The sequence below is a fragment of the Lepisma saccharinum genome, chromosome 1 (genome assembly GCF_977018435.1).
Source record: "Lepisma saccharinum chromosome 1, izLepSacc3.1, whole genome shotgun sequence".
NCBI lineage: Eukaryota > Metazoa > Arthropoda > Insecta > Zygentoma > Lepismatidae > Lepisma > Lepisma saccharinum.
The window spans coordinates 93253529-93275627 of NC_139229.1; the positions used below are offsets into that span (position 1 = coordinate 93253529).

A 22099-nucleotide genomic window follows, 5' to 3' on the forward strand; every position below is an offset into this window, starting at 1 on the left:
TCAGGTAAGAATACTATCCTGCACTGTCCCTGTAGGGAGAGGCTCTGGGGTTCACCCAGCCTCTAATAAATGGGTACCCAGAGGCCCCCATGGGATAATGGCGGTTTGGGAGTGGTCCTATGCACGATTTAAGTCAATTAATGACCTAAGGGGGTTGGTAGGGGTTAAACCACCCTCAGAATGAGACACTTCAAACTACGGCAAAATGCATTAGGCCAACTGACTACTGGTATTCACCGTACTAAATTCCTGGGCACACTACTGGATGATAACCAATCGACGTGACATCCTTTGCACCCTGTCCTCAACACACACACACACAAATTGGACTAACACATTCATCTTCCAATTTCTTCACTTCGACTAATTTTATTTGCGATTCCAGTTATCAGATAATCAGATAATTCAAATCATGTGCACAAATTAATTGTCAAATTAAATCGAAAAATTAATATAACTTACCTCATCACAAATACTTGAAATCCATCTTTCTGTTCTTCTTCCGGGAGAATTCCTCAATGACCAACTGGTTGAAGTTCTGGAGTGATTTAATTAACTGCCTTGATATTGACACCATCGCTAATGCATTGACTCCCTCTTGTCCCATGGAGTTGTGGAGAAATGTCTTCCTCAACAATTGCAATGTTGGGTAGCGTCTATCATTTTCCACGGTAGTCATTGGAAGTGTCACTATAATCTTCAGAAGTTTCACTGACTCAGGAAACAACACACTCAAATTGTTATTCACTAAAAAGTGTAAAAGGGACGTTGCACCTGAGGCGAATCGCAGATCTTTCTTTGAATATAAAACACTCAATTCTTTTTTCAAAAGGTGTTTGTCAATGTCAGGAAAAGCTTCAGTTGCTGATAAAAAGGTTTCTTCTGGGAAAATGCTGTCAAATTTCCCAAAATGTTGTGGCGCAAACAGAAGCGCAGCAGCTAAATGATTTGTAAAGAGAAATCTACCCCTCGCTTGGATAATAATAATGCCACAAACTTTTACAGCAGCTTTTTCATTAGAATTACAACATCTACTATCAAGACGTGGCTTTTTGGATTGTGCAACATCCGCTTCTTCACAAACTGAATCACGAATCTTAGAAATTGCCAACACAAAATCGCTGGTAAATTTATGCACTTGACTGGGTTCGACATTCCTTTTTTGTACTTTGTTGAAAAGAATGTCCACTTGAGGCATTACTTCATGAAACAATTTCAGCCAAAACAAAACCTCGTCATCTTTCAGTAGTCTGATGAAGCCAGAAGCAATTGAAATAGTTCTTTTGTCACTGTCTGTTTCCTTAATTTTCTTAAAGCACTTAACAAGATTGTATCTGTGCTCGAAAACTGTACTTACAGTCATTCTTACCACGTTGCATCTCGTTATCGGAGCCTGTGGCGTCCCCCTTTGGACTATGTCTATAAAAATATCTCTTGCCTTTGGATAACGACTAAAAAATTGAGGGATTTCCTGGATTTCGGCGAAAAATATTTTCACCTTCGATGAAACGGATGTTGCTTGCTGCATTATTAAATTACCTTGGTGAGCATAGCAGTGAACAAAATTTGCTGCAGGATATTTTTCCTTGACTATGAACTTAACACGTCCCATTTCGGGTGCACCGTCGAAAGTTTGTCCAATCAATTTGTTCGGAGTCTTATCAACTCCAAGTTTCACCAGTTCCTCGAGAATAACCGAACCAATACTTTCTGAAATTGGGTCATTTATTTCGAAGGATCCCCAAAATCTTTCCACAATTTCCCCATCAATCTGGTACCGTAATATCATTCCCATTTTTGCTGTGGAAGTTATGTCAGAAATATCATCAACTTGGATTGATAAATATTCAGTTCTTGTTACTTCATCCTTAATGTGTAACCGAATGACGTTAAGCATACAGTCCAAAATGTCATTCTGCATAGCTTTTGTAACTCCCTTAAAAACGTTCGAGTTTTCTAAATGTTCCCTTGCAACACTGTCCACAGAAGCTACTAATTGAATCAATCCTCGAGAATTTACAGGATTTTCACCTTCACCACTTTCGTTGCAGTCTCTCAAGCTCAGTTCTAAAGATTCACAATACTTAATGTAGTCAATTATTCTGGATAGAATAAATCTATTTCTATCCACATCTTCATGCTGTTTACGAACATATGATCTGTACCCATCGTCCAGTTGATGTCTTACGTCTACTCTACCTAACATAATAAAGTTCATCTCATTTTCAATATGTACTTTTGATGCAGAATGCTTTCTAATCTTTTCGCATAGGTGACTTAAATCCTTCTCACCAGTTACAGCCCATGAATCGCTGCTGCCATACAAAGTACAAGGGAAGCAAAATAATGCATTTCTTTCGTTACATCCACTCAGCCATTGACATTTTTCATACATTTTTAGATTGAATCGCCTGTCGCGAGCTGAGTTTCTCTCTTGGCGGGCTTGACGGGCTTGACGTATCTCGAGTTCTGGTCTCGGTGGTCCTAATTGTTTTATTTCTAATATACGTTCGTGGTTCAGTTCTTTGTGAAGAATGTTTCTTATTTCATTCATTGTTAGATTTCAACAATGCCCGATGCACATAACACAAATTTGTACACACAACGCCCAAACCAGAAAATAATGCACTACATACCCCCAGTATCCTTCCTTTTCAACGAGGTAACGTGAAGAAAGAGTCACACTGTAATCTCTCTCTATTCAGCACAAAGAACAAATATTGTCACAGAGTTTAGATCCACCACCGAATTTGAAACCCTGAACAGGAAGCAATGGCGCTAGTGTCGCTCGTGTAAGTGAAGGAGAAGCCTGTAGTTCGTATATTTCCCGAGGTTTTAGAACTCTTGGCGCTATTCGCTTCACGGAGCAAATTTAGGAAAGAATTCTGCAACGCTGTCAGCTTAAAATCAGCATGACTCTACTGTGTAAAATATTAACAACCTTTTCCTCATTTTAGAGAATCCTAAGCATTTGTTCATTTTGTCACAAAAGAAAGGACAACGTGGGGTAGGGCACCAGAGCCAAAGGGGAGGTAAATGAGTTCCAACCTGGCTCGGGTGGGGATCGGGAGCACGAGCATTGGGCTCAACGGCCGTGTTCCCCGCTTGCAGTGTTGCAAACCGCTCTGGCATAGAAGCGAAGGAAAAAGGGGGCGATGTTTGTGAAACTGTTCTACGGTAAAATCTTTGCGAAAAATGCAAGCGGGACAGCAAAGATCTCCACCCCACCCGCCACCAACGATCTTGTCTCTAAAAACTCCTTCCCAGTAAAATCTTAATTCATTCTTTTCTTAGTTTTGGACTTTTAACCACTGTGTTAATTTTTAATTACCAACGTTTCGGAGACTGATTCTGCCTCCCACATTATAGTTCAGTCCTTGGACGATGTGTTTAGTGACGGGTTGCCTTGGAGGATTATTCTTACTTCTTAGTGGCCAAGGCTCCACCTCGTCTGCTGGTCACAAAAACCTCTTGTACATGAAGGAGGGAGGAATTACTGGTGGCCCAGGTTCCACCTCGTCTGATGGTCACGCCAAGACCTGTTTTTATATGTAAAATGCCAGGGAGGATTATATTGCGGTGGCCCACGCTCCACCTTGTCAAAAGATTGATAGTGCTGGAAATCAACCCCAAATATGTAATAGCTACAAAGAAGGATAAAATATTAATGTAGAAAACAAACACACAGTAAAAGAGAGAGAGATATTAGACGAGATAGGATAACAAAAGACAAGGAGAAGTACAGAAAACATCCATAAGGAGAGAAATTAAGATCGAGAAAAAATCAAGAAAGCGACAAATCGAAGAGAAGTAGGAAGTGAGAGAGAGTATATAGACTAGAGTCCGAACCAAGTGTCTCACATGTAATAATAATAATAATATAAAATTATAGTTAATTGGTTGATGAGATTAACATGTCTAGTAATAATAATGTTATTAAAACATTGCAATTTATAAAAAATACTATTGTAATTTGTATTCTACACGAACAGGTATAATGATAATATTGAACAACACGTATTCATTTTCTAACGTCCATCTACATAGCTACGATCACTATAAAAACAGCTGTCCTACCAAAGAAAACAATGTCAAAAATAATATTATTTACTTAATTCCAAACAGGTTGTTAGGTTCAGCAGAAACCCCCAGATAATTATTTTTACTCGTATTATTATAATTGTGGTCAGGTGTGCCCATCCCCCCCCCCCCCAAAGTAACGTTTGTTTAAGCTTTATTGAACATCCCCCAGCTAGATCGTGGATGCATTACCCCTCAAAATATTTTGGTGAATACGTAATCATTCATTTTATTTTAATAAAATAGCCTGTTAAACTGTCCATATTTGTAAATGGTTCATTTCGAAATAACTGAAAGCTAGCAATCTCAAGTGTCATAATTATATAAATATGTATTTAAACAGTGTTTGTGGTTGGAGAACAAGATTTCAATAACCCACAATTTGGGTATTTAACACAAAGTCTTATACAACTTCAGATCGAAAATTACAGAACCCTAGCTAGAAATTCCTAAGGCCGGGACGAGAATATAATTAGGTGCCTCCTTCAAAGAACTCATCCCCTCTGCTGGAGTAATTAATTTTTTTTTAGTGATCCATAGCAATAATTACATGTATTTTATCTTAAGTGCAAATTTCACTTTGTAAAGCAAAATTACCCTGCAACAATAACTTAGAAATGCGAATTTGACACTACTTATTTTCCTTTTTTATCAAGTAATGTGCAAGGCGTCCCTATGAAGTACACAGTTGGTACAACTATTGCAGCATAGCCTACAGGGAATCAATAATAGAATAATATTGCTAATAGAACCATATCGTCAAACTGACTCACATGCTTTAAATTAAGCAGTATACCGACACTAAACCTTATATTTTAAGAAATTATATTATTAACAAATATCGAGATATAATATAATTCTTCAAAATCGTCTTATGAAAATGCCAGACACAAACTTTTGTAACGCAAAATTGCGAGCGAAGCGGACAAGAAAATTTTTATATCCATTTCTTTGCAGGTTTGCAAGAGTATTAATTTAATGGGACTTCAATACTTTCATAGGATCCCTTGATATTTACTCTTTTCCAGCTCTCTTTTCCCATGTTCGGCGCCGAAACGCGCGCATACCATATCGCTAAATATAGTCCCCAAATACAATGTTCGAACCCTAAATAAATCCCTCGACAATCTAAGATTTTACACTTTATTAAGAGATACATATCTCCTCGCCTCAAATTTAATATTCAATCCTGCAACCTAGATATTACTCCTTCCAAAAGAAAAAAAATCGAACCACATTTTCCGCTACAATCTGAGACGTAATATTAATACACAAGAGTTGGATACACCCCCCCCCCCCAATTTAATGCTCAGCCCCTAACTAAAATTCCCACGATAATCTAAGATTTAACAATGATATTCAAGAGTCGAATATTGCCCCCCTCCCCCAACGTTTAATCCTCGATCCCCCTCAGAATCCACGTGTCGATTTAAGACCCAATGTGTAAGAGTTGGATATACCCACTTCCTTAATAATATTACCCGTTACAATTTCCTTGGCAGTCTAGAATTTGCTATTTATGTAACAGCAATGGATAGTTAATAACGTAATTCAACTTGTGCCAAATGCTGTACTGTTTCACATTAAATTTCCATCACAAAAAATCGTACCACCCCCCCGCAAAAAAAAATAATAAGTTGCTTGGACGTAACGTGAGTTCACCTGTGGGCATCATCACTACCTCTAAATACTTCATTTGAATTTGAATTTGAATCTAAAATTTTGGGTGCGTCAGCACTAAGGCTATTTTGCACCCGTCACATAATACGGGATCCAGCCCCTTATCGTTACACATAACAACTCTAACGTTGCATAATTAAAATCATAAAATATTAAAATCTTCTGACTTTTGTTAAAAGCTGAGGCTGTAAAGGAGCACTCAGCACAAATAAGGACAAAACACAGGACAACACAAACAAAATTATACTGGCCATGGGGCTAGTCGCCAGAGCCTCGTTAGTCTGCAGTCCAGGGTGTACTATGTGGAAGTGAGGTTGACTATTGGGTGCACTACGTGGAAGGAGCACCCCTTACACCCCGATGAATGCACGATTTTGGAATGTGATAACTTGAAATTTTTATTCATCAAACAAAGAAAATAGTGTATAGTGTATATTACATAAAACATGGCGGTCATGTTGTTATTTATCAATGTATTGAAGGATGGTTAATTATTTGAATTTGCATTTAGAAATTTGGGTGCGTCAGCACTTAGGCTATTTTGCACCCGTCACGTTATACGGGGTCCAGCACCATACCATAACACATAACACTGTTGCATAACTAACATTTTATAATATTCTGACTTCGGTTAAAAGCTGTGGCTGTTAAGCGGCACTCGGCACACACAAGGCAAAAATTTGAATTTTGAATTTGATTTTAAAATTTTGAGTGCGTCAGCACTTAGGCTATTTTGTACATGTCACATTATACAGGGTCCAGACCCTTACCGTTACAAATAACAACTCTAATGTTGCATAACTAAAATCTTAAAATATTATAACTTCAGTTCAAAACTGAGGCAGTAAAGGGGCACTCAACACACACACAAGGACAAAAAACAGGACAACACACAGAATTATCCTGGCCATAGGGCCAGTCGCCAAAGTATCGTTTGTCTGCAAAATGCAGTCCAGGGTGCACCGCGTGGAAATGAGGTTGACAATTGGGTGTACTATGTGGAAGGTCACCCCTTACACCCTGATGGTTAATTCTTAAGTTAGCGAATGTAGAATATAACATTCATATAATATATTTACACCTGTGACATTATGTGAAGACTATTTATTTTGTTATCCTTGAAGGATATTAGATAACATGAAATTTATTTTCAAATAACATAACGGGTGGCCAGAATTAAAGGTACCCAACTCAGAGCCCTCTGTAGTCTCTTTGAGGCATCGTAGAACCCTGAAATTTGGTGAATCCACTATGCAGACCATGGGGAACATTGATTGAATTAAAATTTCTGGGTGCGTCGGCACTTAAGACCATTTCGCACCCTTCTAAATACTTCATTTTCTTCATCTAATGGCTTAAATATGATATACCTAAGGTGTAAACGTCTATACATTTATTTTGGAAATAATATATAAATGTTGAATTTTATATTACATTAAGAAAAATCCCCCCAAAAATTTCGATGGAGCATTCTGCGCCCCAATCCCACCCTGTGGTCTGTTGTCTGCTTCTATTGAAATCAAATGGAATCAGGGAACGCAGAAGCCGGAATTTCCGTGCCAGATTGATTGATTTTGTATTTTAAATCCACTTTATGCACAGGAAGGCTAATCAGGACTGGACCTACAGTTTAAAGTGGGATCCGAACCACTACGTGCCTCTACCGGGTATCGAACCCGGTACCTTTTTATTACAAGACAACGACGCTACCACTACGCCATCGGGGAAGCCCTTTCTGTGCCAGAAGCCTGTATGTTATCTTAAGGGTTATCGCCCACTGAGACGCCGTAAGCGGATCTGTTCATTCTGTTGCCGCGTTTCCGGCGTCAAGCTTTACGTGCCTGCAAGCATTCTCTAGCGATGCCGGAACGGAAGGCAGATGGGAAAAATGAAGCACATCGCCCTGAGACGCGGGGTAACGCCCACTGCAGGGAACCGAAGCATGGAATTTCCGTTCTGTTGCCGCGTCTCTATTGGGCGTCAGAAATGGCGTAACGCCCACTAGAGCGAAAGGCGCTGAACCAAAGGGGCGGAATTTCCGGCCAGAAGTCTGTAGTTTCTAGGGAAGATATTTTCCGTCTACAGCGTCTCTTTGTTTAGCTCCGGCAAGCGTCGTGCTCGGCGTCGCTGTAGTGTACAACAGGTGTATTGTGGATGTTGTTTGTGTGGTGCATTCATCTCTTGATTGGGTAAGTACGTGAAGAATCGCAACCTGCTGGGTCCAGCTCGCTCGCTCTTTTCCATGTCTGGTGCTGGCGGAAATCGCGTGTACGGTGTCGCAAGGTTTTGCCGATAGATGGCAGGTCTAGCAGGCTATCCTCGCCCCTTTCAGTAATTTGAAGCATCGGCAGTTATTCCATACAATGAAGGGAATGAGTCATTCCCTTTCAAAGTAGAACAGCGCCAATTTATTAGCTGACTTTAAGTTGTCAATTTATTTTTACAGTTTCATTCAAACTATTCTTACGTAGTAACATATCTTATTCTGTCGCGAGACGTGTGGTCTGGCCTCGTCCTGGCTGGTCAGCGTTGCCAACCTCCAGATAACTTGTGGTAGGATCAATAATTACAATAATGAATTATTGCTCTTATTGATAATTAGTAATATTAATTTGTTATAATAATTCTTTCGACCGAGACGACTTCAATATTGAGAGAAAGTTTCAGATGATTCCTGGATTACAAAGCGGAACTTTTGTTTTATTTACGCCCGACAACTTTCTACCGATTTCTTGCCACGAAATGTTCCTCCCGAGGTAAAGTGGGGAGAATAAAGAAACGATGAAGAGAAGAGTGCGTGATTGGACCGGAAATAAGATCTGGATGTAATTTTATTTTTAATTTCTCAAATAATCGTCTTTTGAAGTGATTTTTTCCCTCGCAGAGAAGCAAGTTTGCAAATTATGCTAGATTTTCCCATTATGCAAACACAGGGTGCTAGGCTCCACCGAACCTCAAATTGTGTTTTATTTTTTTTTTTTTTAGCCTGCGTTTCCTGGCGAGCAGCGCGGCCTATTCAAGACGCGAGGCTCGACGAGGGAGAGTTTCGTTCAAAGTGCAAAAACCAAAAACAGAATATAAGTCACAGGCAAGGGCGTTTTAGGGGGGGGGGGTCCGGACACCTCCCCTCGAAAGACTTAACCAGTACTAAAATTAAATAATGAAAATAAACTTGTTTAGTATTTATTGTACAGGGTGTCCGGAATGGCCCTGACAGTTTTTAAAAGTTTGTGGTTTTAATATGGATAGAAGTAGATAGAAAGAAAGCAAGCATTTTCAAGATAAACTCACCAAGTTTTATTGGTAGCAGTTAGAACTCAGCACAGCTCAGTATAGCTCCATGTGAGCTCCTTTTGTGAAACGGATGATATCCAACCTGAATTCAAATTCTCTCCACGTATTCTGTAGCATCAGAGGCGTGACAGAAGCAATCGCATTCCTAATTCGGTCCTGCAGTTCTTGTAGGTTTCGTACCTTTGGGCCAGAATACACAATGGCTTTCAAATAACTTCAGAGAAAAAAGTCCAGAGGGTTAACATCAGGTGAGCGTGGTGGCCAGGAAATTGGCCCATCACGGCCTATCCTTTTTCGTGGAGCAAACAATAACAGGAAATGTGTTCCTATACGACGCACGCTTTTAGAAGCTATATTGGGTGGGGCCACGCAGAGGGTGTGCGTGGCGATCAACTAATGGCAAAAGTGCAACGTTGTACAGTTAGGAGACTGCGGCGCGGAAGTTAAAAGCCGCGTTCTGTATTTTTCTTGCGCGCAAGAAGTTTTCATAAAACTCGCCACTTTAAGGTTCATCATAAGATGGGGAAAGACATTTTGAACCTGACTGTCCAAATCCCATGAAATTCCGTCGCCTACAGCCGGAGTTATCGTTCCTTGAAGAAACAAGGGAAACACCTTTCATTTCCTTCAACCTGTTTTTTTCGTTGCCACCGTGTTGACGCATCTGAGTTGTTGTGTCTAGGGAAAAATGTGGGTGTTAAATTCTCCTCGATATAAACAATGAAAGTCAAAGCCAGGCAGCCAATTAAAATACGCAACTATAACTTTGATACGACTATGTCCAAGGTTTTGTTGTTTGTTATTATATCAATGGTTGGGGTAGCTGGGTATAAAATAGACGCTATAGTTTCGGATCTAGGTGGAAGTAATAGAAAACTGTGGAACGATCTTATTGCCAATTGTGAGCAGTTTTTTTTTTAGGTCCGTTGTCAGGGGGAAAATTTCGGTTTTTGCGGATTTACCACACTTAATAAAATTATTGAAGAATCATCTTATCGATAATGGGATCCAGTGGAATGAAACTGTCATGAAGAAAAGTATCATAGAAAGGATACTCAAAATGGATTCTTCCGAACTCAGGCTTGATCCGAAGTTAAATTGGACGCACAATTTTAGTGCAACAGAACGACAGACAAAGGGTTGCGCCAGCAATGGAACTTTCCTCCTGGCACACTGCTGCTCTTATTGAGTATGTCTTCCCAGAGAATGAGGCTGAGGCCTCTCACTAACAATTTTATTGACGTCATGAATTCAGGTGTGCCAGAGAATTCTAGCAATAAAATCAAATGTGGCTTTGGCATACATTATGACGAACAAATGGTGCTTAGTGAAATGTAGGAAGCAATATCAGAGATAAGAGTTATGGGAAAACGCAATCTTCTTCCATTCCAACAAGGATTTCTTGTCTCCATCCGCAGCCTAAGAGGATTATACCATGATTTAAAATCAAAATGTTTCCAATACCAGAAAGCTGAACCAAGATGCTCTGGATAACCTTTTTCTCTCAACTTCATGGGTTGGGGAATTTTTACAACAATCCGTTACCGGTAGAAGTAAAGCACAGATTGCGTTTATTGATACTAGGTTCTCACCTGGCGAGCGCTCCTGTTGAAGATGCTGGGGGAGACCACGACGCTTACTTCATTGTTTGACGGTCTCGTCGATAATTCTCAAACAACCGACCAAAGACAAGAAGTGACCTTTACGTCATCATCTGTAGACCTACCGGAGGAAAACGGTGGCATGCTTTACTTGATGAGAAAAGAAGAAAAGGAGGCTCTGAGGTATGTTGCGTGCTATATCGCAAGAAAATGTAGGAATGTCGAAGCTGGTGACATTTGTGCATCTGGTGGAGGATGGATAGAAACTTTGTCACCAGGTGGCCTTGTGTTTCCTTCCCCTCGTTGAATGCAAGTTATAAAAAAGAGAGGGAATATTCCGGAAGTTCCACGGGAAAACAATAAATCGGAGAGCAAAAGGAATATACAGTATTTTGGAAATTCTGAAAAATAGGTTTCCCCATGAAGATCCGAAGATACTGGAGTTGTTTCGTAGAGCAAGTACATTTTTCCGAGTTCGATATCTGAACCGCAGTTGGTTGCTTGATTTGGTGTTTTAAGTCCACTTTATGCACAGTGAAGCTAATCGGAACTGGACCTACAGTTTAAAGTGGGATCCGAACCACTATGTGCCTCCACTGGGTATCGAACCCGGGACCCCTTGATTACAAGGCGACGACGCTGCCACTCCGCCATCATGGAGGCCCATCTGAACCGCAGGACCAAAGAAATAGAAAGGAGAAATGCCATGAAACAAAAACAATGGACCCAGAGCTGCTTTTCTTCCAGTTCTTTCCAGCACTAGCCGTGGATAAGTTTATGCTTTAGCTTGCTTATAATGTATTCTGTGCAAGTTCTTTTTGGATGCTCTTCAGTAGTGTTGCAAGAGCGTTGCATGATTTGCAGTGTTCGAATTGAAGGGGAAGCCAGGAAATTTCCCCCTTCTACTTTTTTCATCCCCGACTCTACATTATATATTTAATTCTCAACCAGAGAAAGAAAATTCCCCCCTCTGAATGTGTATTCCATTATTATTTGGGATGGCATGACAGTCATTTACTGTTTGAGTCATAAATTCGAGCTTGCTGTTCACGATGTGAAAAAAACTACAGTCATTAAGTACTTTGAATATCTTATGGATGCACTTCTTAGTTATTTGTAGTAGAACTTTGTCTTTCCCATGTTGTATTAGATTTCCTCAAACAGTTTTCATTGCTTCTACAGAGAAGAAGTGCTAGTGTAATTATTGTACGGCTCGAACTGGCTGTGGAAATAAAATCACTAACATTAACGAAAGAAAACCCTGGAGAAAGTGTAAAGATGTAGAATTTTAGTTATCAAAACAAAGCATTTATGAGTGTACCACTGACTGAAATATCTGAAACCGACGAGGAAAAATCCCCTCACTGCCAAAAAAGCCTTTTTTCGGATTTTCAACTCTATATACAGGGGCGATTTTCCTATGACAAAATTTATTGAAATAAGGCTACAGGAAGGACATCATGCTGCAACACATCATTTATACATTGAAATCAGTAGCGGTGATCGGAGCTAAAACTGGGGGGTTCAAAGCACAGCTTATTTTTTTCTTTGTAAACAATGCTTAGCAATAAGAGGTCATAATGCGGGGGCAAAAAGTGGGGAGGGGGACAACTGCCCCGCCACGCCCCCTCTTCCCGCCACTGATCAATAGTTCTCCACATTTTCTTCAATCGAATACTGCTTTACAGTGCTGGACACGCGGAGAAGTTTCATCTTGATCCATCTAAAGTGGGGGAAAGTGGGTTTCGACGGACCTTGATGAATTTTGGCAACAACGACCAGGCATGATAGAGGGAGCAAGCAACCGAAATCCAGCATGTTGTTTTTGTTTGTAAAATAATGTGTTTGTTAATAACAAAAGTTACCTAATGTAAGAAACGATGTTACCACTACACCATCGGGGAGGCACAAGAAAGTTGAAAACATTTCTAAAAAGAGGCAATCTGTAGTCCCAAAGAAAGTTTACTTGGCACAACCATATGTGAGCTAAAATAAATGCCAAAAATATTTGTGTGTTATTATTACAAACGACCTGGTTAAGCAGATTTTATTTAAAGTGCACCTCGTGTAAATTCTATCACATTTTTATCTCCTTTCAGGTTTTCATAATGAATGACGAGCAGTTAGTACTCTTAGTGAAAGAATATCCCAACCTGTATGATCTGTCCCATCCAAAATACCACGATAATCGGATAAAAGACAATACGTGGGATGAGATAGGCAAAACAATTGGTTACAGGGGTAAGTGTGTTTATTTAAAATTTTACATGTAAAAGTGATTTATTTCCTTAGGATCATGGAACGGATTTATATGTAAATACATATTTATGTATGAAGCTGAAAGCAATCTTAAGAGCAGTGTGCGAATTGACGGGGTAGATGCTGGGGATCCCCCCCCACAAAACATTTTATCCCCGGCATAAGAAAATTGTTTTTATCCCTGCCAGGGATGTTTTTATCCCCATCAAAGAAAATGGATTGAAAGCATAAAGTATACATTTCTTCACTGTAACAAACACAACTGAATAATAATTCGTGTCCATGAATTGTCTAGTCATCAAAAATTTCCATGTCTAAAAGCATGCAGCCTTGTGGATTAAAGGAGGACAATTCTGCAACTGACCAACGTCACCGAATATGTATTCAAGTGTTCACAAGAAACTTGCATTATAAATGGATATTAAGTTTGAACTTGGTAGTGGAATTTTGGATAAGTTTTCGGTGTTACTAGTTCGTTAGCGCTTTTTGTGTAGGAGTTTTTTTTTTTAACACTATTCGCAAATTACGTCGTCTAAATGTATTAAGCAAGATTTAATGACCTAGGTTATAACCAATTTTCTAAGGTACTTAGAACCGCAAGACAATAGTTTAGTTTACTGACTGGTAACATATATACCAGTTTCCAGTTTCTATCTATAGCAGACTGAAATAATCTCAACTTGCATACAGCGCCAAAGTGTTTTAAATTCAATTTGAATTTAATGATTTGTAAAGTAATAATAAAATAGCAATAATAATAACAACAACAATACAAGTTTCTATGACTGAAATGCCTCCCCTGAGAAAAATCCTGCCTTAGAATGCCCCCCAAAGCAAAAAGGTTCATTCGCACAGTGTTTAAGAGACAACAGAAGGAAATTCACATTCAAACACTTTCAACAAAACTTCGTTATTCATTGCTTGGAAACAAAATGAAAACACATTTTGTGTTGTTTTATAATTAATGTAAGAGTATTGTATTTTATGTAGCTCGTGTAGTGTCTTATACTATTAAAAAAGTTAAATTCTTACAATTTTAAATATGTATTTTCATATTTAGCATATTTTTACTACATATAAATCCGTTCCCTGCTTATGATTATGTGCCAGTAAAACGAACACAGTTACATTGAAAATACATCATGGATTTTTTCTTTCTTTATTGTATTAGTTGATGTCCTTTCTGCCAAAATGTATCATTCAATCTTGCCACTCCACTGATCCTGCTTCTGAATTGAAGTAGTCCTTAAATTTGTCTCTAATCCGAAGAGCTGACCCTGCGAAAGTGCCCCCAATGCCTTTCAAATCTTCAAGTGTCTGTGCAGCTTCCTCTGGAAGTTCTGCAAGCAGGTCCGGACAATCTTCCAGTAAAAAATTGTGAAGGACGCACGTTGCCAAAACCAATTTCCTTAAACGTTCAGGCAGAATTTTTAGTTTCCTCTGGTAAATCCGGAACCTCTTAGCCAAAATTCCAAATGCACTCTCAGTTGTACTCCTAGCTCTGCTGTGCCGGTAATTGTATATTCTCTTCTCTGGATTTTCTCTTGACTCATCACCTGGGTAAGGCCTCATTAAGTTTTCTTTCAAGGGAAATGACTCGTCTGCAACAATGACGTGGGGCATGGGTTCATTTGTCCCAGGTAGAGTTTTATCAGCTGGAAAATCCAGCTTGTTCTTCTCCATCTTTCTGCCAAAAACACTCCTATAAAATATCCCAACATTGCTGTTTTTGCCGAACTCGCCCACGTCCACCATAATAAACTTATAATTGGTATCCACAAGAGCAAGAAACACGATGGAGACACTCTTCTTGTAATTGTCGAACAATGGCCCACTGTTGGCAGGTTTGTCGAACACCACGTGCTTTCCGTCCAATGCTCCCACACAGTTCGGAAAATTCCATTTTGCTCCGTATTCTTCCTCAATTCTCTCCCACATTGCTCTGTTCGGTACACGCATGACAATGGGTCCTAGCGTTGCCATCACAGTATCACACACATCGTACACAATCCGTCTTACGCTTGTCTCTCCAAGTCTGTAGCTGAATGAAAGTGATCGGAAAGAAGCCCCCGTGGCAAGAAATCTAAAATGAAAAATAAATAAAAATTAAAAATACAATCTTGATGTTATTTACTGAAATGTTTAATAGTATTGAACAACAACACAAATTACTTTTACTAAATTAGGTACCAGGCCCGTAGCTAGAATTAATTTCCGGGGAGGGGGGCTCACGGGTTGTAAACAAAGTCCATTTTTCCAAAGTTCAACAGTGCTAAATGAATGTAAATTGCGTGTGCGTGTGTGTGTGTGTGGAAAGGGGGGGGGGTAATTAAATTAACATAAAATTTAGAAATATTATTCAACTACTACAGTTCTTTTTCTATATAAAACATCTCTTGAAGTGTTAATTGACTGCTACTGACATCATCCTTTACTACACACCACTTGTAATGATACAGATATGATAAACAATATTCAGTCATAGTCCTTATAGTAGTACATTCCACCCCCACCGAAGCAATAAAACTCCCCTTCCTTCGAAAACTTGGGAACTGTTGACCTCTTACGCAGATGTGGATGATGAAGTGAGTCACAAATTTCTGTTTAATGAGAGGCCGCAACAGAGGCAGCAAAGCTACAGATTAATAAGCTACCCTATGAAAGAACTTTCTAAACTCTAGACAATCTTCTAAATACTTGCCGCTACTTAGTACTGCTCATAAACAAGATGAACGAATGTAATAGCTGCTGTGCATGTTCTGTGAATTTATCCTTCAAGTTGTGACCAAAATAATATCTGCTGTCTACATGTTCATTCTTCGCTGGAAAATATATATGTAGGAAATAGTTTTACATAGTGTCGAGGAGGGCTTACGGCAGTATCAGGGAGGGCTCAGCCCCCCTGGCCCCTGCCTGGCTACGGGCCTGTTAAGTACCTAAAGTGCAATATTATAATTAGTACAGATTTTTGGATCATAAAGCCTTCTGTGATCGGAATACATTACAGCAGTGTTCCGTAACCTTCTTCTCTAAGAACAAGCGGCATCTTATTTAATTCATCGCAGCAAGAAATACATAAGTATAAAGCTATAATTGAAATAAATAGTTTACATTTAATATTTCTTGCAATAGGTAAATGTTCGCGAAACACCGTTTGCGGAATATTGTACTGCAGTTTACAAAAATTAAAAGTTGTCGAATTCGTTCTTGATTTGCTACTGTTGAGTTGAAATAAATTATTTCACAAATAATTTACAAAATAGTTGTAAAATAAATTACTAAACTTTGCATTAAATTTTATTACCCTTCATTTGTTTTATTTTGTTGAGAATTCTGGTATGAAGAGTTATGGAATATAGTATGATTTGTTTATTGAGAGTAATATAATGGCGGAAGAGGTTATTAGGATGTATATGGATACGTATGTTAATCAGGTGTCTTCTGATGTTATTCTTAGAACGATTCATGATATGTGGTTAATTGATGAAAACGCTATAATTTTCCGTTCTTTTCAGCTGGCGAGTGCAGAAACAAGTGGAAATCTTTGCGGGAATGTTACCGAAAGGCAATAAGAAATAGAGAGACCAAAAGCGGAGAAGCAAGTCAGAAAATGAAAGCTTGGCGCCTCGAATCGCAAATGGAGTTTCTACGGCCCTTCATTATGACCCATAGAGAGCAGGCAAGTAATGTGGATTCTACATTAGAAGATGACAGCAAACAAATCGGCGACGACAGTTCCGAGACTCACGAAGGACACTTCCTATTCCAAGATGCAACATCAGGTGATTCAAAAGTAACAAGTGGAACCCCTGCACGTGAAGTTCTTACAAATGAAAGTTCAAGAAGTGCAACTTATCAAGGGCCAAGGAAAAAACAAAAAACAGCAGGTGGTTTAACACCTTCAGCTGCAGTCTTTAAAGAGTATATTGAGTTTAGAAAATCCACTCGAATCAAGCAGACTGATCATCTCACCAAGTACTTCCAAAGTGTTGAAGAAACAGTCCGAACATTTCCACCACAGTTGCAGGTAAAGATAAAATCTCAAATTTCCCATATTATCCACGAAGCGGAATTTGAAGCTCTCAACATGCAATCATCTTCAGCATCAAACGCCAGTCATGCAGCAATGCCACTCCCTTCAGGCACTCCGATTGAGCCAATCGCTTACAATCTCTGTAATCAGTTACCATACAGTTCTCCACCAGGTTCAAACGTCTCAAGCCCGCCACCATCAGACTATCAACAGGAGGACAGCGAGACCGGATAAGCTCGTGTAACAAGTGAAATACTCTACTCACCAATTGCAATCTTTCTGTTATTGTAATATGATGCCCTCTGTTTTAAAATTTTCCTTGTAGTGTACTTAATTTTTTTTTTCATGGAACAATAATTTCAACTAGTGGTTTAATTTTGTTTTATACAGTATAAAACTATTCCTGTAAAATAATAGCATTTCAAGTAGTCTAACTTGTTACTAATGATTTCATTAACAAAGAATTCAAGGCTCAGTGGAAAAGAAGCCTTTGTCACGAAACATTTTTACTAAATATAGTTTTTTTTTCTCTCAACATTACAACTGTATAAGACCGATTCCAGTACTTCCTAGTTTATATGTAGATAAGAGAAATAATAACTTACCTGAGACACACAGCAAGTCTTTCTTCACATGGTACTGATCGGCGAAATGTGGTATTTTGCCGCTCTATAAAAGGCTTCACTATGTTCAAAAGTTCGTAGAATTTTTCTTGGGACATTCGAAAGTACTCAAAAAAATTCGTACGATCTTGCAGTAGATCAGGAAACACATTATGGAACTCCCCGTAAATTTCCCTCTTTTCGTTTATTTTTCGAACCCAAACTTGTCTTTTGCACTTTTCTTCTTCTTCACTAGCAACGAGTGCAGCAGCAAACAGCAAGTCTTCCTCTGAACTCGAACTCATCCTGATAACACGTGTACCGTCGTCACTGGTCTTCCCAGAAATGGCTGAACTTATAAAATGTTCCGTACGTGCCGCTGGGCGGACTCCCCTCGGAAAAGCACATGGAATTTTCCACTTGGGAGGTTCAGGGTGGCGCGTTTCCGGCGTCTCAGTGGGCGTTAAGCTTCATAGGAGAACGACGCTTTCGTCTACCCAAATCCAACTGGTTGAAACTGGTCTCTCTTCCTGGATAACTGCAAGCAATGAAGGGTTGCCAGAAGCAATGAAGTTAACATAACAAAAAAAAAATACCAACAGTTGAAAAAATCATTATCTTTCCTTATTCACTTATGACATAACCGTAGATCAGTATACAACATAATTTCAAATTAAGGAAACATAAGTAATCGGAAACTGACAAAAATATACTCTTGTTTGATTTTTGTTACTTGGCGTAGCTTTTCTTCCACTTTCGGCTAATCGTGACGATGATGATGAGTGATATGACGAAATTGAAGAGGCCTCGCCAAGAACACCCATGCCCACGTTGACATTCGAACCAGGGAACCCTGGCGTCGCAGCGCTTTGTCTAATCAATACACTAACGAGGTCGGCTACAGATTCTTGTTACTTCCAAGTTTCACATACATGCGCTGTGTTTTATATTCCTATGTGTTCAGTGGAAAGTACATTAGGATTACAATGTTGGTGTAAAGGGGGAAAAGGGGGGGAGATTTCCCATCACCAACGATTTTGTCCCTAAAAACTCCCTCACAATAACATTTCTGGAGAGGGGAGTTTCATGTTATAACATCACAGGGAATAACACGTTTTGACTTCAAAGATACTTTTCTGGGGATAATATTGAAAACATCAGAGAGAGAGAGAAGAAGAAGGAAAATGTCAGTGTGTGCTTCATGCTTTTCCTCTCCCTCTCTCTCTCTCTCTTTTACTTTTAGTAGTGATAACACAATGAGGCCAAAGTGCGTCATTGTAGATATAAGCAGGGGTAGACAAAACTAAAAAAATAATTCAGTGCCTATACTCCTTTTTCTCAGGAGCCAGTATATTTGTTTTTGCAAATATGGGCTAAAAAAGCCACGAATCCAACTAAAATAAAGTTGTACATTTTTAAATATGATATTAAAACATTTATTTATTTTCCAAAGAATTCAAAATACAGCGTTGGCCATTTTACTTTGGAATGTAATAACAATGAATTTGATTTTAAAATTTTGGGTGCGTCAGCACTTAGGCTATTTTGCACCCGTCACATATACGGGGTCCAGCCCCTTACCGTTACAAATAACAACTCTAACGTTGCATAACTAAAATCTTAAAATATTCTGACTTCTGCTTAAAGCTGAGGCTGTAAACGGGCACTCAGCACACATAAGGACAAAAAAACAGGACAACACACAGAATTATACTGGCCATAGGGCCAGTCGCCAGAGCCTCGTTTGTCTGTAAAATGCAGTCCAGGGTGTACTACGTGGAAGTGAGGTTGACAGTTGTGTGTACTACATGCAAGATCACCCCGTAATAACAATGGAAATAATAGCAAAAATAACAATGGAAGTAACAATAAAGAATAATAACAAACAAAAATACATATATGAGATAAAGTGAATTCCAAGTTGTTACACAATAGCCTTTTAAAGCGTGCCTGGTTTTCAAAAATGTCTACACGGTTTGCTAAAGTGTTAATTTCTTGATTAATACAAGATTGGATTAAATGTAATTAATTTATGGACTGGAGTAGCCTTTCTAAAGAAGGCTCTACTGGTAATAGCATAAATAATTATGCAGTACAAATATTCTAATAAGGCTGACTCTACCATATTGCTGCATATTTTAAAATTCGAACAGGAACAGTGCAAAAACTTTTAACGGAATGTGTATTATTCTGATTTATTGATACACATGATAGAGAAAATACAAAAACATTAAAAAAATATAAGTACTATTTATTTTTAAAAAAGAACGTTAATGGAAATTTCCATTAGTGAACCCGGGTTATTACGAAAAAAATTAGAACTATATTTGAAAACTCGAGGCCCAGATGAAAATTTTCAGTTTAAAAAAGTAAGGAAAATTTGTATATACTGTGTTAATAGACAATAAAGAACAAATAAATGGAAAGGAGCAGTTAATAAAATCATCTCACGTATAATTCATTACATTTAATTGCATGTGTGAAAATGGAGATTCGATTGAATTGATTTGTCGTTTTAAGTCCACTTTATGCAGAGATAGGCTAATCTGGACTGGACCTACAGTTTAAAGTGGGATCCGAACCAGTGCATCCACCGGGCATCGAACCCGGGACCCCTTGATTGTAAATAGGCGTTCCTCTCCTCAACTCTTTGTTAAATGATTTGGCACCCTACCTTTATTAGCTTGTATTGATTAGAAAATCACGGGACCCTGCACTTCTTGGGAGAAGCATACATTGGCAGAATATTTAATTTGTAGAGATACATATCGGCGGTTGGCAACATTGACAGCTCACCGCCAACGCATGGAAGGGAGAAGTGACAACGCCGCCGCAGCCTGGCGACCCAAAACGGGGCCTCATTCTTCCGCAGTGGGGAGAAAAATCGATAAGAGTCCCTGACCTTCGGGCATAACGGACTCTGCGAGTGCGCTCTGCATATGCACAACGGCAGAACCAGGTGGCGCTCAAACAACGCCTCATTTGAAATTTCAAATAAATCGTTAATATTAGCGGGAATAGCGAAACGTGCACGGAAACTGTAAGGATGCTGTAATCAAACTGAACATGGGTCCCAGGCAAGAGAAGGGAATATTGAGCACAAACAAAAAATGTAGAAAAATACATTGTTTCGTAATGAAATTCCTGTAAATCGTTTTCAATCAAGAGGAGAGCGTCCTTGAGACCGGATTGAGGCGTAGACAAATATAATTATCATATAATCAACTTCCTGATTGTCATTTTCATCTGTCCTCATCTATTGGGTTGGCAACTAAGTTCCCGCCGTTTTTTTTAATTGGAAAAATCTCTATGACATTAAATACGTTTGGCACGAAGGTGTACAGTCTGAGAAAAAAATACCTGGGCCACGGGACGTAGAATTTCGTAACGTCTTAAAGCCTGTTGTTTATGCAACCCAAATAACAAAATATTCGCTTAAGTTTGCCTGGTGATTCTGACTTCTCGGGAAGGATTGAGCTTTGATAGCATGAGTCACATGACTCGTGCCCCAGCCACAACAAACAGCTGGGTGCTACGATGCCTCCAGAAGAAAATTTCAGGAACTGGTTTCTTGACAAGAGCTACTCGTAAGGAAATACTATTCTATCAAGTGATATTAGAGTCATTGTCAAGAAGGTTCGCTGAAATGATGGTTCTCATCACAGACCACATGCCACACGTTAATTGTTTAAGTCTAGTTCATGCACTGGACCTACAGATTAAAATGGGATTCGAACCAAAGCCTCTCTACTTGGTATTGAATTCGGAAGCCTTTCATTACATGGCGAAGACGTTACTACTACGACATCAGAGAGGCAATGGAACCCCTTGAGAAAGAGATAAGCGAAAATTGCTACCTGACAAACCATATTTGCCCGTAAATTTTAAATATAAGACAATATTTTGTACTGACAGTTTCGAACCGTGGGAGAGGCATATATTTTTTTGTACCATCGTCCATTTCACGAGTTTATAATTCTTCCTCACCGACACGAGTAACGCGAGTGGTAGAAGAAAAGCGAAGTAAAATAACTGAAACAGAAATAAAAGGAAAAAGCGAAATAAATTTTATTCATAATATTCTGCAGTCACTTGAGTTGTATTCACGGGATGCTATCTTTAAAGAAAGCCGTGGTCTCTTCCTTGTCTCTTTCGCTTTCTTTGTGCTCTTGCTTCCCCCGTCACGATTGGTCTAAAACTAATTAATGCGACGTTAATTAAACAATCCAAACAACGAAACAATGCACAATCAACTGCACAAGACAACATTCCAAATGTTTTCGAATCGGAAAACAATTGAGATGCTGTAAAATGACTTAAGATGCAGTAATAAAGTGGGAATTCGGTACCGTATAGAATTAAATCGGTAGAGATGTTCGATTTGATTGGATGTTTGTTATTTAGATTTGCTATTCTTTCACTTTTGGCAAATAGCGACGATGAAGATGAGTGATGCTATGATGAAATTGATGAAGGGACACTTACCAAGGACACCCACGCCCAAGTCGAGATTCTAACCAGGGACCCATGGCATCGTAGCGCGCTGTGCT

At 39.1% G+C, this 22099-nt stretch overlaps 2 protein-coding genes across 2 annotated transcripts; one reads left to right on the top strand and one right to left on the bottom strand.

The window, feature by feature from the left end:
- Positions 1 to 466: 466 nt before the first annotated feature.
- Positions 467 to 2554, bottom strand: LOC145984333 (zinc finger MYM-type protein 1-like). The gene has a single exon (XM_083117986.1). It carries the CDS (start codon positions 2552 to 2554, stop codon positions 467 to 469), a length of 2088 nt encoding a protein of 695 aa, XP_082974112.1.
- A 5279-nt stretch (positions 2555 to 7833) lies between these two features.
- Positions 7834 to 17202, top strand: LOC145998086 (uncharacterized). Its single transcript, XM_083134668.1, has 3 exons — positions 7834 to 7949; positions 12755 to 12896; positions 16430 to 17202. Exons 2-3 carry the CDS (start codon positions 12764 to 12766, stop codon positions 17179 to 17181), a joined length of 885 nt encoding a protein of 294 aa, XP_082990794.1. The 5' UTR covers positions 7834 to 7949; positions 12755 to 12763; the 3' UTR covers positions 17182 to 17202.
- Positions 17203 to 22099: the final 4897 nt, after the last annotated feature.

What these genes read in the sequence shown, in the direction of transcription:
- LOC145984333 (XM_083117986.1), bottom strand. Translation starts at nt 2,554, where the DNA reads ATGAATGAAATAAGAAACATTCTTCACAAAGAACTGAACCACGAACGT.
- LOC145998086 (XM_083134668.1), top strand. Translation starts at nt 12,764, where the DNA reads ATGAATGACGAGCAGTTAGTACTCTTAGTGAAAGAATATCCCAACCTG. An exon ending in CAAAACAATTGGTTACAGGG is followed by an intron (nt 12,897 to 16,429) that starts GTAAGTGTGTTT and finishes CGTTCTTTTCAG; the next exon opens with CTGGCGAGTGCAGAAACAAG.